At 37.9% G+C, this 19,396-nt stretch overlaps 2 protein-coding genes across 4 annotated transcripts in view; one reads left to right on the forward strand and one right to left on the reverse strand.

Moving 5' to 3' along the window:
* The window catches only part of RTN4IP1 (reticulon 4 interacting protein 1), an 88,807-nt gene that overhangs the window by 50,541 nt on the left and 18,870 nt on the right, over positions 1–19,396 (forward strand). For both annotated transcript variants that reach the window (XM_031964465.1, XM_031964466.1), the window contains exon 9: positions 13,037–14,887. In XM_031964465.1, the coding sequence (XP_031820325.1) occupies positions 13,037–13,144 (108 nt within the window). In that variant the 3' untranslated portion in view covers positions 13,145–14,887. The remainder of the gene's footprint in view (positions 1–13,036; positions 14,888–19,396) is intronic.
* Positions 16,020–19,396, reverse strand: part of CRYBG1 (crystallin beta-gamma domain containing 1) — a 261,291-nt gene continuing 257,914 nt past the window's right edge. For both annotated transcript variants that reach the window (XM_031964464.1, XM_012549255.3), the window contains one exon: positions 16,020–17,678. In XM_031964464.1, coding sequence (XP_031820324.1) covers positions 17,590–17,678 — 89 coding nt within the window. In that variant the 3' untranslated portion in view covers positions 16,020–17,589. The remainder of the gene's footprint in view (positions 17,679–19,396) is intronic.

The following is a 19,396-nucleotide window of genomic DNA, read 5'->3' on the forward strand; positions in this document are numbered from 1 at the left end:
TCTCCAAAAAGTTGGCCATTTGATAGTAAATACTTTGGCTTAGACAACTCATTAAATAGGAACAAATATAAAATGTCCCTTTTGTGCCTACATAGTATCAGTGGGAAGAGAAGGATAGAAGTTTAAGAATCACATTTTACAGTGAGATGATACTCTAGGTAGAAAATAAACTAGAATCATATTGACATTCTCACTGAACAGAAAAGCAGAAATCATAAAGAAGTAGTAATTAAATGGAAGGAAAGTTTTACATGTGCTTTTGGGAGTCAAATAAAGAAGTTGAGTTGATTTTATCCTATGCCAAGAAACCCCTTGTCACAGGATACTTGATCCTTTTGTTTTTGCATACTCATGAAATGTGGACGCAAACAGACCACCATAATAGTTGTAGGCAGAACACTATTTTTTGAAAAGAATAAAGAAGTAGAGAATTTTACATACAGTATTCTAAGAACTTCCAACACAAGTGAATGTTAAGTGAATTGCTTGTGAAAGAAGACAGAAAAGTTTCCTCCCTCTCCCCCCCCCCAAAAAAAGTTGAGAAATATGGGTTCATTTTCTTCAACATATAAATTGTCATAGCATGTGAAAAAAATTTTCAGAAGGAGAACTGCAAACTATCAGCTACCATAGAGGGGGGGAAAAGATCAGAAATCATTAAAGATCAGAAAAAGACAAATTGAAACTAATAAAAGAACTACATCATGCTTATAAATTTGGCAAAAATGGTAAAAGATAGAAAAATTCAAGTAAATTTATGGAAAGACAGGGAAATGGTAAAAGACGGAAATATTCAAGTAGATCTGTGAGATGACAGGGACATTATTAACTTAACTGCTAGAATTGTGAACTTCTCTAACCATTTAGGAAGTTAGGCTTGGGTGGGGAAGGGGGGTGGGGGTGGGAAGTACTTCTTTCATTTATTTTGCTAAGGCAATTGGGGTTAAGTGACTTGCCCAGGATTATATAGCCAGGAAGTGTTAAGTGTCTGAGGCCAGATTTGAACTCAGGTCCTTCTGACTTCAAGGCTAGTGCTCTCTATTCACTACCCCAGTTGGGGTATACTTTATTAAGAAAAAATTTGTTTACTCTCTTTGAGCCAGTGAATCCATTACTAGGTTTCCATCCTAAGAAAATTAATGACAGCAAAAAAACAAAACAAAACAAAAAACACACACATGAAAACATAGCCAAAAATATTCATAGTAGTACAACTTGCCTATTTTTTTTTTTAAGGCCATTGGATTTATGTTCATTTTATTGATTCCTTTTGTTTTTATGTCATATCATTTCCAAATATATCCCCCTTTTCTACTTAGTAAAGCATCCCTTAGAACCAAAAAATTTAAAAAGAAGAAATAAAGTCAGCTTAACAAGAATTAGCCAGGGCATTGGCCATGTCTAATACTATATTGTTTCCTTAAAGTAGTTTCCTTTCTCTGTGATGAAGGGAAAGAGTGGGATTTTTTTTTTTTTTTTTTTTTTTAGCATTTCTCTGGGGCCAACCATGATTATAATAATTATATAGTGTTTAGTTTCAGGGTATTTTTGTTCTTTGTGTTTACATTGTTGTGATTTGTGTATATTGATTCCTGGTTCTACTTCACTTTGCATTATTTCATGAGTCTCCCCAAGCTTCTCTCTTTTTTTTTTTTTTTATCACGTTTGTCATTTCTTAAAGAATAGCAATATTGCATTTCATTCACATACTATAGTTTGCTTAGGGAATGGCTAAGCCATTCCCTGATCAATGGATACCTACTTTGTTTCTAGTTTTTTGCCATCACAAAAAGATAGCAGTGCTGTTTGCATTGCAAAAAGTTGAAAACAAACTTATGTACCCAGTATGCCAGATAACTGGACAGATTATGGAAGGTTAGAAAAATATAGTGAATTTTTGAGAGCTTCTTTTTACAATCCTTCCCAGATTAGATAACAGAGGAATCCCCTCTACTCCCTCCGCCTTCCCCCCAAAATCCAAAAAACTAGAGTGCACCACACCACAGTAGTATTGCTGAGCAGTCACTGAGAATTTCTTTTCTGTTGGCATAGAAAGGGATGTCTTAAACTGACTATCCATCTCATAGGTAATGCCTCTGTTCATATTATATTTAGTAAAGGCAAGTGGGAGAAAATATATAGAATCTGCTTAGCATGTTTTGAATGTGGGCTTGTGTTAGGTATGGCAGGTACTGAGCAAGAGTAGAACCACTTGTATATAACAGGCCTTCTAATGGTATATTGAGAGATGAACTATGTCAGGAAATATGATTGGCACTCATCTTCATGGGGTCAAACCTGACTTCAGACTTCCTAGTTGTGTGACCCATGGCAAGTCATTTTACCCTTTTTGTCTCAGTTTCCTTATCTGTAAAATGAGCTGGAAAAGGAAGTAACTAACTATTCCAGTACTTTTGCCAAGAAAATCCCAAATAGGGTCATGAAGAGTTAGATACAACTCAAACAGTTGAACAACAATTGGTTGGATCCAGATGTGTTTTTTTTTAACTATGTGAGCTTGGGTAAGAAGCTTCCTTTTTCTAGAACTCAAGTTTCCTCATCTTTAAAATGCAAGAATTGGAATAGATGATCTGAAGTCTCTTCTAGTTCTAAATCTATGAATCTCAATCTTCCCCCTCCCCTCCCTTGCCCAGGATTATATAGCCAGGTAAATGATACTTCAGTGTATGTCACCTCACTCTCCCTAGGCCTGGATTTTCACTTTAATCCCTCTGTCCCTAACAAACAAGTGTTCTGGATTCCCTGCTTGATGCATGTGGCTGTAAATAGTTTCTGTCTCATTATCTAGTTAATCTCCATTTGTTATCATATAGTCATCCAACAGTGGCATCTACTCACCAGTTAACAGGAAGAATTTTTTCATTGTTTGCCCCTTATGGGAAAAGCTAAATGACTCATGGTCAGCCCTTTTTAGGGAGTATTCACACAATAGACCTGATCAGCCATCCAGATTAAAGTGTTTAATACCCTAAATTGTTGGTATCATCAGTTCAGTATTCATGTTGCTAGAGCCAAAGGTTTGAGAGCAGGTCATAATTTTTCAAACAGGATGTAGTGGAGGAGCGTAGGCAGTTAACGGCATTGGTGAATGGTGTTCCAAGGGGCAACAAAGTGGGTTTAGGGATCTTCATAAGAGATCTCTGGTGTTGTTGGACACGTTTGGTGTCTCCCAAGTATTAGGTCACTAACAGTAATGACTGTTCTTATGCCTTGTTGTTTTCACTCACTATCTGTTTGGATTCTCCTGTAGACACAACTAATAATAGAGCGGCAAAGATGACAGTCTTGTTTATCCTATTTCCCTCAAAGGTCAGGTCACATGTCATCTTCTCCATGAGGTCTTTCCTGGGTCCTCCCAACTGTTAGTGCCTTTCCCACACAAAAAAACTTACCTTGCATTTATTTTTTACATATCTATATGTGTACATATTGTCTTCCACAATGGAATGTAATTTTCCTGAAAGAGGGTGGGGACCTTTTTTTTTCTTCTTTTTTTTGTACCTTGGGCAGTTAGGTGATATAGTGGATAGAGTACTGGGCCTGGAGTTAGGAGGATCTGAGTTCAAATTCTACCTTAGACACCAGCTATATGTCCCCAGACAAATCATTTAACCCTTTTGCCTCAGTCTCCTCCTCTGTAAAATGATCTGGAGAAGGAAAGGCATAACAGTTTTAGTATCTTTGCCCAGAAAATGGTGTCATAAAGAATGGGACATAACTGAACAACAACCATCTTTGGCAGCTAACACAATACTTCATATATAGTAGGTTTGCTAATGTCTAGAATGTCGAGAATTTTATAGTTTACTTTTTTCAAATCCATTATCTGGTTTTACTCTCTCAGCAAACCTGTTAGGATAGTAGGGCAACTGTGGTTATTCCTGTTTTATAGATAAGGAAACAAGCTCGAAGAGGTGATTTACCTTGTATATATTAAGGAGATAAGATGGAGGCCTGTATGGAACTGGGATTCCATCAATATGGAGAATTCTCTCCACTACTCAATCTGTATTGTTAGAGTTACCTGGGACTCTGAAGCTAAATGATTTATTCACTGATCTATAGCCAGCCATAGACAGGACTTGAACACAGATCTTTCTTACTCCAAACCCTTTTTTCCCCATGTCCTCATCCAAGATCTGGTTCCTAAATTGCAAAAACTCTACTAGAGCCCAGGGTCCTGATGCCAAGTACATTACCCTATAATCAGTCCTCATTTGGGGAAACAATCTGTCATTAGTAACAAGGGTTCTAGTTTAGCAGCCTAGTGCCTGCTGGGGTCCTAATGATCTTCATCTAAGAAGAATAGCTTCTGGAAAACAAAGGGCAGTCTATGGTGACTCTTCACATTCAAGTCAGTGATAGAATGATCCATGATTCTGTTGAATGATATTTGATCTTCTCTTTGCAGATTTGAAAATGCCATATAAATGATTAGTCCATTAAAATTTCACACAAATATAAAATAACAGCTCTTGTACAATTTTACTTTGATATTTAAGAACAAATTATTTCCTGTTTTTTTGAAAGAATTCTTTTTCTGAATGGGACAATATTCTGATAATCTGGCATAATGAACTAACATAGACAGTTTAGTGTGACAGTAGTTCCCATTGGCAGTTTGGTGACACAATAGATCCAGTACTTGGAATTAGGAATATCAGAATTCAAATATGGCCTTAAAAATTTACTGAGTATCTGGAGGGAGTCACTTCATCTCTTTCTGCTCAAGTTTTCTTATCTGCAAAATGTTACTGATAATAGTGTCTCTGTCCTAACATTCTTATGAGGATGATATGAGATACCATTTGTTAAGTGCTTTGCAGACCTTAAATTACTATATTACTCCTACAACAACTACTATTACTGTGAACAATCCTCTGAGGTAAACTGTATAAATATTATTGTCCCTTTTTTAAAAGTGAGGGAAAATGTGACTTGCCCAAGATCCCCCAGCCATATTTAGTTCCTTAGATAGTCAATTAACAAGAATTTTTACTGTATGCTAGATTCTATATAAGTGCTAGGGAATATTAAGAAAAAACAAAAACAAAATTTTCCCGCCCTCAAGATGCTTACATTGTAATTGGAGAGAAAACATGCATAAATGGGTACACATACTCAGTTGATGGGAGGTAACCTCAGAAGCAAAGGCACTAGCAATTTAAGGGATTAGGAAAAGCTTACTACAGATGGTGGTAATTTAATTCTCTTGAAGAAAACCAGAGATTTCTAGGAAGAGGTAAAGGGGAGAATTATCTGTGTAGATAATTGAACCCATGGAAGCACAATTGACAGGGTATAGAGTGAAAAAAAGGAAGTTGGACAAAGGCAGAGCCACTAGTCCACAGTTAGTGGATGTGACTTGGATGGAGGTCCAGCAAAGATTGAAAAGGTGTAGTCGTGTAGGTAGAAGAACCAGGCAATAATAGTGGTATTAGGAAGACCAGAAAGGAAAAGATGTTTAAAATGGAAAAGTGGTCAGGCAAGGTAAGGTTTGAGAATAGGCCATTAAATTTAGCAAGTGAGAGACTGTAGAGGGGTGACCCTCTCAAGGAGAAAGGGCATCTTTTCATCAGAGACTAGAGTGAGTGGTGAAGCAGGGAGTAGGGGTGGTATTAGGAATGGAGATGAGGAGAAAAGAGGGAACTCTGGCAAATAGCTTCAAATTGTTTAATGAGAGATGAGGAAGAGTTCTCATTTGAGACAGTGGATAGCAGATGTGTTAGGGGGGAAGCTTGAGGAAAGAAAAGAAGGTTTGGAATGGCTTCTGTAGTGATTAAGATAGAGGATCAATTAGGAAGGAATAGAAGAACCTTGCTGCAGGGATGGCCCAGTTGAGACTGGGTAACCTAAATTTGTACTGGTCAATCAGTGTGGTTTTGTAACTTCCTTTAGCTATGTTCTGCAGCTTGTATGGAGGAGTCCCAAAGATAAATGTTGGAAGTGGACAAGGTGTGATCAACACTAGGAAAAGGAAGCATGGATGGTCACTATTCTCCATTCCTAGAGGTTGAGGTTGGAAAGGGCTAGACAATAATGTCAGAGCAGGAATAATGATGGCCTAGGAAAGTACAGAGGAGCAGAGCGTTTGGAGATCACAGTGTAGGGTAAGGGGTTATAAAGCATAGCGAGAGACAAAATAGTAAATGGTTGCCATCAGATTAAGTGGTATGAGAAAATATACAGTCAGTAAAAGAGGAGAGCCAGAGATGTATCTACTTCAACAGGAAAATGAGTCTTAGTGTCAGAAGATAAAAAGAATGAGAAAGGAAAAAGTTTAAAATGAAAAGAAATCTGCTAATTATGCAATGGGAGTTCCATAGGCTTCAGTGAAAGGAGCAAGAAGATCTGGAGTATGACATTAGAGGGGTGAAGGTCAAGGGATTGAGAATGAGGAAGCAGACAGGGGAATTTTTCTTTGTCATATACAGATTCTGTACCGCTATTATGAAGAGATGCCCATTGTTTTTGAATGAGTGTAGACACAGTACCAGTGAGTAAGGAGAGATTCCTTATGAAAGGCAGATGATAAGGGTCAAGCTTTTCCAGGCCTCGTGGGAAGCAGTGTTATATCTTGGAAGGCCTCAGGAGGCCCACCTCATAGTAGGTATAGTGCGGCGTAGATATGGCCAGGATCAGGAAAGGGACATGGTAACATATTCTAGGGGCCCAAGTGCTGTTGTGGCATAGGATGCTGCTAGACACTGAAGCAAGGAGGCAAGATGATGGCATGACCCTGGGACTCTGCCTGATCAGGATTGATACCCAGGTCTCTCCAGTCCATTGTTCTTTCTATATTGTTGGAAATTGTTGGGGCAGCAGAGGGTTATCAAACTGTGCATACCCTTTGATCCAGCAGTAGCGCTATTGGACCTCTATTACAAAGAGATCATAAAAGAGGGGAAAAGACCCATGTGTTTGTAGCAGTGGCCAGAAACTGGAAACCGAGTGGATGCCCATCAGTTGGAGAAAGACAAAATGAGTTATGGTATATGAATGTTAGGGAATATTATTGTTCTGTAAGAAATGATCAACAGGATGATTTCAGAGAGACCTGGAGATCCTTACATAAACTGATGCTAAGGGAAATGAGCAGAACCAGGAAAACATTGTACGTAGTAACAGCAAGATCATGTGATGATCAACTCTGATGGACTTGGTTCTTTTCAACAATGTGGTGATCCAAAGCAATTCCAATAGACTTATGATGGAAAGAACCATCTGCATCTAAAGAGAAAATTATGGAGACTGAATGTGGATCAAACCATAGTATTTTCATCTTTCTGTTGTTACTGCTTGCTTGTTTTTCTTTCTTGTGTTTTTTTCTCTTTTGATCTGCTTTATTTTGTACAGCATGATGAATAGGAAAATGTCTGGAAGAATCACACATATTTAACCTATATCAAATTGGTAACTGTCTTCTGGAGGAGAGAAAGGAGGAAGAAGAATTTGAAACACAAGATTTTACAAAGGTCATTGTTGAAAACTATCTTTGTATGTATTTGGAAAAATAAAATACCATTTTTAAAAAAAAGGAAAGAAACTATTGGAGTAATATAGTGGATAGAATGCTGGATGTGCAGTTAGGAAGACCCGAGTTCAAATTTAGCCTCAGTTTACTAGTTTTTGACTTAGGCAAGCCATTTAACCATTGTTTGCCCCAGTCACCATAACTGTAAAATGAAGATGTCAACAACATCTACCTCGCAGGGTTGTCATTATGATAACATTGTGCTAGGAGGAACAAATGAGATGATATTTATAAAGCTTTTAGGGCAGCACTTGGTACATAGTATATAAATACTTATTCTTTTCTCTAAAATGTGAAGGGATTCAAATATCACTGGTAGTTAGGTATCACATCCACTCACTATGTATCTTTTATCCCACTCCTTTACCTCTATATAGAAATATGCAAATTTCCTTCTTGTAAGCTTCACATCATTCCCTGGGGGATTATACTGGACATTTGTAACACCTTATTTTTACTGGTGGTATAGCTTCAATTGAGCTTTCCTTCAAAACCTGTTTTTCCAAACCTCCAAACTTTAGAGGCTTCCACCATCCAGTAACCCAGGTTTATAACTTCAGGTTCCTCTATTTTCACTCTGATTCACCTACTCAAGAAACTCCAGTTGCTCCCTTTTATCTCTACAACCAAATATAGACTTGTCTAGCATTTAAAGCTTCACTATCTGGCCTCTTTTTCCCTTTCCAACCTTGCACATTCCCTCACTCCCTTCTCCCATCTCTTTCCTTCCTGCTCTTTCTTTCTCTTTTGTTCTGATTGTCGTCTCTCCCCTGAAGACTTTCTCCCCGAAGCCTGCGTTCCTTGGAGTCCTTGGTTTTACCTCAGCATTCGGCTCAAATGCTGATTATCTACATGTTCTCGTCTGTTAGAATTGTTGTTTCCTTACATCAGGGGCTGTTTCCCTTTCCTGTTTACCTTTTTATGCTCTCTTGAGTTTTTCTGTCTCTGGCATTTAGCACTGTGCCTAGCACACAATAGACTCTTAGTGCATATTTAGTGATTGGTAGTGGTGCTGGAGGAGTCTGCAGATAAATCTGGCAGTACACAAGATGTAGTAGATGTAGTAGATGTAGTAGAAAGAGCCCTGAATTTAGAATCACAATACAATCTGAATGAGCTCCTAGGTCCCTTCTGGCTTTACAGAGCTGGGGTCCGTCTTTGCTGTGGCTTGTCAAACTGAGTGTGTTCAGGCAACATTAAACCCTTTTATAGTTGGTTAATTTTTGTTTGTTTGTTTCCATTTTCTGCCCAGCCATATAATTCCTTAAAGCATGCATCTTGTTAGAGTAAATGGTCTGTTACCTTGCTTGTAATCAGCATAACACTTGTAAAAGAAAACTGCTTGTAAAATGCATGGGTAGATTTTTGCCTTATGATAAATCTGTTTCTGCCAGTGAAGTCTTTGGAGCTATTCAGTTGAAATACCACATGGGTAATTATCGATTTTTATTTAAAATTTTATAAGGGTTCTGCTGCATTCCTAGAGAGGAGAGGGAATGAGGAAGTTAACAAGTGTCTTATTTCAGAGGGAGTCTATTGACAATATAAATGCCACATTAAAAATAACGGGCAAGCACTTGGGCATTAGGGTGTGATGACCCTCCTCCAGGATTCCAGCTGTCACCACCCCTTGCTCTTATGGGGAGATCCCTCTTCTGGCTTCTCACCTCCTGAGGCAGATCCCACTCAAAGCAAAGAAATATCTTGGAGAGATTTGGATTCTCTAGTCATTTATTAAATCTTTGCCCTAAGCTAGATGTTATGAAGTAATGGAAGCCATAAATCTTGCCCCAAGGACTCTATATTTCTGTTGGGAAGACACTCTATCCATTTATTATTTTTCATTTATTTTTCCAATTACATATAAAAATGTTTTTATCATTCTTTTTTAAAATATTGAGTTCCAAGTTCTGTACCACCTTCCATCACTTCTCCCCTCTCCGAGATAGCAAACAGTTTGATATAGGTCATGCATATGCAGTCATGCAAAACATTTCCATATTGGTCATGTTGTAAAGAAAACATAGACCAAAAACAAAACAACAGAAAGTTGAAAAAAAAATTGTGTTTTGATTTTTTCTTCCTCTTTGTCAGTTATTTCTCTGGAGGTAGCTAGCATTTTTCATAAGTCTTTCTGAATCATCTTGATTCATTGTATTTCTGAAAATGGCTAAATCATTCATAATTGATTATTGTACATCCATTATCTTTATTGTGTACACTGTTCTCCTGATTTTGCTCATTTCACTTTGCACCAATTTGTGTCTTTCCAAGTTTTTCTGAAAGCATTCTCATCCATCTTATAATAATGTCATCACAATCATAGTACCACAACTTGTTCAGTTATTCTCCAATTAATAGGTATTCCCTCAATTTCCAATTCTTTGTCTTCACACAAGTAGCTGCTAGAAATATTTTTTGTATGTTTGGATCATTTTCCTTTTTTTCTTTTTCTGATTTCTTTGGAATACGGACCCAGTGCTGGATCAAAGGGTATGCGGTTTTATAAGCTCTTTGAGCATAGTTCCAATTGCTATCCATAATAGTTGGATCGTTTCACAACTCCACCAACAGTGTTTTAGTATCCCAGTTTTCCCATATCCACTTCAACATTTGTCATTTTCCTTTTCTTTTGTATTAACCAGTGTGATGGGTACAAGGTATGATACCTCAGAGTTATTTTGATCCCTAATCAATAGGGATTCAGAGAATTTTTTTCATATGACTAGAAGCTTTGATTTCTTCATCTGAAAACTACCTGTTCATATCTTTTGACCATTTCTTAATTGGGGAATAACTTATATTATAGATTTGACTCAGTTTCCATTATTTTGAAAAATGGGGACTTTATCAGAGAAGCTTGCTATAAAGTTTTTCCAACTATGATGACTAACTGTATATTTCCTTCTAATTTTTCCTGTTTATCCTATTCACTCTCTCCTTTCCCCCATTCCTTTTTCACAAATGTTTTGCTTCTGACCATTGCTTCCCTCAGTCCACCCTCTCTTTTATCAGTACCATCACCCCCTTGTCTTATTCTCTTCCCCTACTATCTCCCTTTAGGGTAAGATGCAGTTCCATAACAACTGAGTGAGTCTATTATTCCTTCTTTGAACCAACTATAGTAAGAGTAAGATATGTTGTTGTCTGTGACACCCCCATCCCATCTTCCCTTCCACTGTAAAAAGCTCTTGTGCTTCTTTTATGTGAGATAATTTGTCATTCTACCCATGCTTTCATTTTCTAGTGTAGATCCCTGTCATCTCATGCCTACACTATTGAAATAGTCACCTTCTTCATCAGGTTACCCCTCACCCCAGTCCTAAATTCAGTTGTCAATTTAATTTTTCTAAAGGTCAGGTAGTTCTCTATAGTCAATTTCCATCCATGTACCCTTTTCCTTTTCCCCTCCGTGTGTGTGTGGGTGTGTGTGTATCTACTCCCAATTACCCTAATAATGATAAAATTCTTAGGAGTTACCAAGTATCATCTTCTCATATAGGAATGTAAACAATTTAACCTTATTGAATCTCTTATAATTTCTCTTTTGCATTTACTTTTTTATGTTTTTCTTGAGTCTTATATTTGAAAGTCACATTTTTTTATTCAGCTTTGGTCTTTTCATCAGGAATATCTGAAAGTCCTCTGTTTCATTAAATGTCTGTTTTTTCTTCCTTGAAGGATTTTACTTTTTTGCTCTGATTTTTTTAAAATGTAATTTTGGGTTGTAATCCTAGCTCCTTTGTACTCCAAAATAACATATGCTAAGCCCCGAACTTCTTTAATGTAGAAGCTTCTAAATGTTGTGTGAGCCTGACCATAAGACTACAGTATTTAAATTATTTCTGTCTGGTTGCAGTATTTTTGCTTTTTCCTGGGAGCTCTGGAATTTGGCTATAATATTTCTGGGAGTTTTAATCTTGAGATCTTTTCCAGGAAATGATGTGTGGATTTTTCCATTTCTAGTTTACTTGCTGGTTCTAGGATATCAGGGCAGTTTTCCTTTGAAAATTTCTTGAAGGATAATGTCTAGGTGCTTTTTTGGATCATAGCTTTCTGGTATTTCAGTAATTCTTGAATTCTCTTTTCTCAATCTGTTTTCCAGTCATTTATTTTTCCAAAGAGATATTCAGCATTTCTTTTTTCCTCCCATTCTTTTGATTTTTGTTGTTTGTCTGTGTCTCATGGAATCATTCATTTTCAGTTGCCCAATTCTGATCTTTAAAGAATTATTTTCTTCAGTGAGCTTTTATATTTCCTTTTCCATTTGGTCAGTTCTACTTTTCAAGGCCATTTTATCATTGAATTTTTGTTCATCTTTTTCTTTGTTGCCTAATCTGCTTTTTAAGGAGTTCTTTTCAGTGGATTCACCTCATTAGACTATTTGTCCTATTTGTTTTTTCAGTTGTTAATTTCTTTAGTATTTTTTTATGTCTACTTTACCAAGCTTTTGACTTTTTTTCATAATTTTCTTACATTCTTATTTTTCTTCCAATTTTTCCTGTACCTCTCTTATTTGATTTTTAAAATATTTTTTTAACTCTTCTAGGAGTCCTTTTTTGGATCTGAGACTAATCCACATTTTTCTTTGAGGTTTTAGATGTAACTGTTTTGATTGTATTTGTCATCTTCCAAATTTATGTTTTTATCTTCCCTGTTACCGAAGTAACTTTCTATAGTCAGGTTCTTTTTTGTCTTTTGCTCATTATTTCAAACCATTTCTTAACTTTTAACTTTATGTTAAAGTTGGGTTTTGCTCCTGGGGTGGAAGAAGCACTGTTCCAAACTTTTTTTTAATAGCCTTTTATTTACAGGTTATATGTATGGGTATGGGTAACTTTACAGCATTGACAATTGCCAAATTGTTCCACTTTTCCCCTCCTTCCCCCCATCCCCTCCCCCAGATGGCAGGATGACCAGTAGATGTTAAATATATTAAAATATAAATTAGATACACAATAAGTATACATGACCAAACTGTTATTTTGCTGTACAAAAAGAATTGGACTCTGAAATATTGTACAATTAGCCTGTGAAGGAAATCCAAAATGCAGGTGGGCAAAAAATATAGGGATTGGGAATTCAATGTAATAGTTTTTAGTCATCTCTCAGAATTCTTTGCTGTGCATAGCTGGTTAAGTTCATTACTGCTCCATTACTGTTCCAAACTTTAGATTTCTCATGCTGCTGTTTACAGATCTAGTTCTAGAGTCTATAAATTTTCAGTTTTTCCAAGGTGACATAATCTGAAGAGAGGTATGGTCACTGTTCTCCTGATCTGTGCTCTGGTCTGTGAGTGACTACAAGTATTCTTTTTTGCCCTGGAACTTTGAACAAGGTCCTTCCTCCTCTGGGGCTTCCCACTGTATTGTGCTGGTGCTTTTCCTCACTTTAGTACTGCAACCTAGAACTGCATATGGAATTTGATAGATGTACCTATTTCTAGTCAGTTAACATTGTCTTCTTACTCATGTTTTACAGGTCAGACCAGTTATTGAACAAACCTTTCCTTTTTCTCAAGTTCCCGAAGCCTTCCTGAAGACAGAAGGTGGACATGCACGAGGAAAGACAGTGATTAATGTAGTTTAAGGCAAAAAAAATACACCGAATATTGATTGACAGATCTTCTTGCAGACTTTGGTGTGGGCCCCCATATACCCTCTTACCCCCACCTTCCTTCCTGACTCTCATTTTCCATATTTATCAGAAGTTTAATGAGCACGAGTTTTAAGTGTTCAGGAGATGAGGGAAAATGTCTTTACATTTTTGAGTCTCTAGCCACAAATCTGATTTAAGTGTTCCTGACTTAGGATTTTCCACTACCCACATGAAGTGCTGCCAGAATGAAGCTGAATCAGAGCTAATTGCAGCTACTTCTTCCATTATTTTTTTTAAGCTCCTGATTCATTAGATAGTAGGAATGCTCCAGGGAGAAGTAGAGCTTTCTGCCCTGACACGGCCTTCCTGAGGTCCTTGGAGGAGCCCTGGACTGCAGGAGCCAGTGTTCCTCAACTCCATTGTGGGGCAGGAGGCAGGCAGCGGAGCGAATACAGACATCCTGGAGCTGCCAGAAAGGGAGAGAAGCATGGAAATGTGGAGGAGCCCTGGCTGAGGGATCACTAACTCTGGGACTTGGAACAATTTATATTTCTCATCTCCAGGGAGAGGGGCTGGACCCAGGGCTTCATTGGCAAAGGGATATCTTAGAGGAGGAAACTCTCTATCACTGCCAGTAGCACCTTTCCCATAACTTGCTTATAAACTGTGGAGAATTATCTAGAACAATGAAAGGTTGTGATTTCTTCAGATTCACACATTGATCAGAGACTGACCTTGAGCATCTTTCTAGCTGTCAGGCCAATTCTCTATCCACCATACCATGCTTCCTTATTTGTAAAACAGAGATAATCTTATGTGACCTACTGACTTCATAGGATTGAGGATCAAATGAAAGAATATATGTAAAGAACTCTGTAAGCTATAAAGATGGTACAGCTGGAAGTTGTTTTGAGGACTTTTTTTGTTTGTTTTGCAACGTATGTTTTAATGTTTTCCACCAAAGCCTCAAGCTTCTCTGTGCCCAAAAAAAAAAAAAAAAAAAAAAAAATCCATGTTTTTAACAGAAATATTCTTCTATTTATGCTCTATGGCCTGTGAATTATGGAATACGACAATCTTCAAAGAATCCAAATTGTGCGTGCAGTGTGGCACGCACAGTGGGCATAAAAAAGACTGCAGCTATATGTCAGAAGTGGTAAAAACAGATGGATGTGGAACTGGACAGTGGTTGCTTATGTGACCTGACCGTGGCGGAGGAATGAGACAGGCCACAGGGTGCTCCTTTGTCACTCGTAATGTCAGACCTAGAGGTAGAGCCCTGACAAGTTGAAGGGACCTCATCATAGGATTTATGGTCCTAAAATGAGGACAAGGATTGTAACCCAGCATTGTTGGTACCCACAATGATGAAATCGCCGAGCTGTCAAACACCTGGATTTCCTCATGCAGTCTTTCAGTCATGTTAACTGTACCTGTTAGATCCCAGAACTGATCTAAAGCCGAGTTCCTAGTCAAATTAGATTCTCTTTTTGCTAGTTCTCCTTTATGACAAAACAAAGAAAACCCTTTAACTTGGGCCCTGTCCTGTCTGTGTGCTCATCTGTACTTTGACCAGCACTATTACTTTAAATATAGAGCCATCACTTTTCACTTGAAGGTGTGTAGACTCTCCCTGTCCTCTGAGAATTGGATCTTTCCTGCTGACTTAGCATTGTTCTGGTTAAGCTGAAAATCCTTTTCGTATGTGACCTCTGTCACATACACCTCCATCAGGTATGTGTTTCCAAAACTGTGTGTTTCCTGTGACACGTTCTTCTTTCATTTTTCTCCCTATGCAATAAATACTGCCTGACCCTTTCCCCATTTTCCCTTGCCTATAAGTTATAGTAAAGACAGCTCCTGAGCCCCTCCTGCCCCCATCATGTGAGGTTTCTCCATCCTGCTTTAACCTTTTTCAGCTGTTTCACCTTTGTCAGACACTTTGTTTATGCCAGAGGCACTGGCTCTTTGGAAGAAGACTCCGCAGCTCTCATTATTTGACTGGCTTTGTCCACCCCACTTTGCCCTTTCCCTATTCTTCTGCAGTTTCCCTTCTTCCCCTTCCCCCATCACGGCAGCTTTTAGCTTCCACCCAGAACCACCACAGCTGTTTGTCCCTTGAACACATCAAGGTGGATGATGGTGTGGCTTTCTCCCTTGGTAGCTTTCTCTCTGGAGCAGAATTTCACCACCTTCATTTCACAGATCTCCTCAGCAGTCCAGTGAAACCTCCAGAACCTCTTTCAGAATGTTTAAGTGAAATCCATGAGCACACAAGGGATGCCAATCATAATGAAGTAGTTATTAGAATTTTTTTTTTTTTAAATTCATAGACCTCAGTTTAAGGAGCCCTGCTCTAAAGATGAGCAGAGCAAATGAACACAGCCTTACTGGGAGAGCCAAACTATACAGTGGCAGCCGCCAGGCTTCATTTCTCCTCCCCCAGCACAACAAAATGCTCACTTTCACTCATTGCCCGAGCAGCAGCCAAAGCCACAGTCCACTTAAGTGTTCTCAGGAGCTGAGCATGGTATTGAGTAGGCTGGTTGCAGGAGCGTCATTCACCATTAACAAATTGCTAACAGTTTCCAGCTGGTCTACACACAAAGAGCATTATTTCATCCTTACCATCATCCTGTTTCATTGTGCATTCCCATTTCTAATCCACCAGCTGATTTTTTTTTTTTTTTTTTGACTTTAGTATCACGCTGTGCCATGGCTAACAAATGGTAAAGTGTTAGACCTTCCTGGGTCAAGTTAACATGAAAGGAGTGTATTCATGAAATAAATTTAACAGGAGGTGGCAGAAACAAGAGGTTAGACTTAGAAGATCTGACTGCACCAGTGTTCAAAATAAAGAGAAAGCTTAAAACCAGGAGGAAATGTTTATTAAAGAAAGACAGACATATATTGCACCTCTATCATGACAGGCTGTTTATTCTCAATCTCAGAGACAAAATTTCAATACTCGCTTTTTACCACACTCAAGAGTCAGATTGAGAGATTTGCTTCACTAGAGACAAGAACATAAGCACCATTGTTCTGTGAATTGAGCAATAGTTGGGGTGAGGAAGGAAAAGTCTAGCAAAGAATCCACTGTAGTGGTGAAAACTAGCACACTGCATTAATAAAAATCACCCTGATGCCCCAATATTTTAAAGTTTTTAATTAACTTTACCTTTTATATAAGAAGTTTCCTGCTATCAGGCAGACTTTAGGATCTGGTTAATGATTGCAGGAAGGGATGTAACTACAATTTGGCCAACTTATCTGTAAGCTACTTAGTAGTTGTATGTGCTCAACTACTTCACTTTGGGCACCCAACCCCAAAGATGCCTTGATGGGCTGTTTACCCACTCAAGTACTAGGTTTGTCTATCCATTTTTCTGGAGCTAGATAGATAAGGGTTTCAGGGTCCAATATACTTTCACAAAAAGAAGTAAGTCATCTAACAGGACTGGAGATGGAACCCATTTTCCTGGAAGCTTTTGAATTTAAGAGAAGGATCACATTGTTAAAGATGAAAAAACAAATGGAAACATTTTTAAGTTTGTAAGAAAGGGCCATCTGCCCCCAAAAAGCAGGTAACATTCACTCAGAACTATAGGACCATACACCATTGTACTGCTAGGTATATAATGGCCAAGGAGTATTTACTGGGCCAGTGGCACAGATACGCAAAGACTAGCTAGTACCACGAAGATATTGCTATTTTTTAAAAAAATTGCCTCAAAAAACGTTTTGACTGTACTTAAATGATTTCTCACATCATGAATATACATGACCTAAAGCTTTGTGTTGAGTGTCCCTGTTGTGCCTGGTGTGGCATAATTAATAGCTCCCAAATCTTGAGGACCACAATCATGGTCCTAATAAATTATTTACATTTCTTTTTAACAATTTAGCAAACATGAAGCTTCCTTCTGGATGCCAGGCATGGAGCTGGAACTTAAGCTGGTGAATGAGCTATCCTTTATATTGCAAATTTTAGTTTCCACTGTTCCCTACCTTTGTACAGTTCAGCTTCTTTTATGAGTCCAGAATGTTTTGGTTAGTATGTTTACATTCTTTTCTGTCAAGACATTTTAAGAAATAATTTAAAACAGACAGATTCGATATTAACAAGTCTCCAGTAACACAAAACATCTGCTAATAAGGCAATCTTGTTAAGTGGCTCCTTAAAAAAAAAAAAAAAAAAAATACGGAGTAGGACAGAGTCAGAATTGCCAAAACTCAGTGACAAGCCATAGTACAAATGCAAACTTTGGTCCTGAAAAGATGGAATAAATTTCCCAGGCACGATGTGCTTCAAGGCTGAATGCTGGTTGTTTAGAATTCAAATTGAATGTTCCATGTCCAGTTTTTCACCAACACTACTCCATCTATTTAAGTTTCTAGCTGTAGTTTCAGAATATTTTTGTATTCTTTGTCCAAGATTACAGGATCAAGGCCTCCCAAACTTGTGTCGATTTCTCTTGATGGGCAGTGTTGAGAATGACATGTTTTTGGTCATATTGTGTACCCCCTGAAAGAAAAAACAAAAGTGAAATGTCACTTGCATTTATTTTGTAAATGGATATAGAAGAGATGCCCTTTAGGTTTTTAAAATGACTGAAAACGTGAACCAGGAGGCAAAAGACCGCATAGAAGCTTGAGTTTGCCTTTATTGTGGCAAGTGGCAAAAGGCTAACTGTTTTGTTTTTAATTATGTAACTCCTACCTAATCATCTGCTCTCACCAATAACATCATGTAAAGGGTTCTTTACCTACCCCCTTCCTCCTTGAAGGTCTTCAAGTACAGACTGGATATCCACTTGTTAGGTATGTTTGGTTATTCCTTTTATATGGGTTAAAATGGTTGCTGGGGTCCGTTCTCTTAATTTTCTATAATTCTGTGGGTTCTTCATATTTTTCAATATTTTTCTAAGAGGGGGCCACTATAACTTAATTTGTCCAATATTGATGGGGTACGGGAGGGAATGACTAAGTAAAAGAAATATCCTACATTGGGTTTCATGGATATTGTTAGAAAGGTAGCAGGAAGAGAATCAGATTCTGATTTGAAAAGGAATTCAGGCCATTTATATGCCCACCATTATGTGAAGCAATCCCTTCTACATATCAACAAGTGGTCACCAACTTATTTTTAAAGATCAAAGTTGAGAAATTCATGACCTGCCAACATTGACCATTTTGCCTAAGAGAGGTCTCATATCAGGTCTAAATTTGCCTCTGCCATTTTCCTCCCAATATTCTTAACTGCCCTTTGGGACCAAAGTTAGTAAGTGGAATCCCTTGTCCATAGGTCACCCCTTCAAATACTTAAAAGACAGCCATCTTATTCCCTCACTTTATCTGCTCAACGTTAACCTCAGTTCTTACCAGGAATATTTACATAACTTGGATTCCAGTTCCTCCATCATCCTGAGCATCCTCCTCTGCTTTTGTTTCAATTTGCCACCATCCTTCCTTTAATATGACACCCAGAATTGAAAGTGAGTCCAAGTATGCTCTGACATCTCTTTGTTCTCAACACTATTTAGCAACTAAGTCATTGCACTGACATTTTCTAGCTCCCTATTGCTTTTGCAGCCCATTAAAACCCCTAGGTTTTCTTTAAAAAGCTCCTCCATCTTGTACAATTTATCTTTTGGCCCAAAGTATAGGACTTAGCATTGACTTCTAATTAAGTTGCATCTTAATAGATTTATTTGGTCCACTCTTCTAGACAGAACTTTTTCTGAGCCATAATTTTCATTTAATAGACTTTGTGTTATCCCTTTCTGGTTTCCTGATATCTGCAAAATCTAATAAGATAAGCATGGGACATCTGCCTTTTACCACACCTATAAATGTTGAACTAAATCAAGGGTACTATCCATAGTGCCCCTTTGGATGAGATTTTAACAAGAGCAGCTCTTTGGTTTTTAGTGTTTTTCTCACAACAATCATATGGGTGGCAGTATAAGAATTTCTACCACTTAAAAGGAGAAGAAAAATGGGTTTCTCTAAGTAATTTAAGTTGCCCAAAGTCACAAAGAGTAGCAATTAATAGACACCAGTGCTACCTCTCCATGCGTACAAGAAGGAATTAGTTTTGCCATTCATAAAGAAAAAAAGCCATCATGCTAGAGGGGAAGAAGAGGAAGACCTAAAAACCAGTGGTCCAATATAAAACTGAGGGAAGGACTTTTTTAATGCTCTCATTAGCATTAAATCAATCAGTCTATAGTTCCCACTATA

The sequence above is a fragment of the Sarcophilus harrisii genome, chromosome 4 (assembly GCF_902635505.1).
Source record: "Sarcophilus harrisii chromosome 4, mSarHar1.11, whole genome shotgun sequence".
Lineage (NCBI taxonomy): Eukaryota > Metazoa > Chordata > Mammalia > Dasyuromorphia > Dasyuridae > Sarcophilus > Sarcophilus harrisii.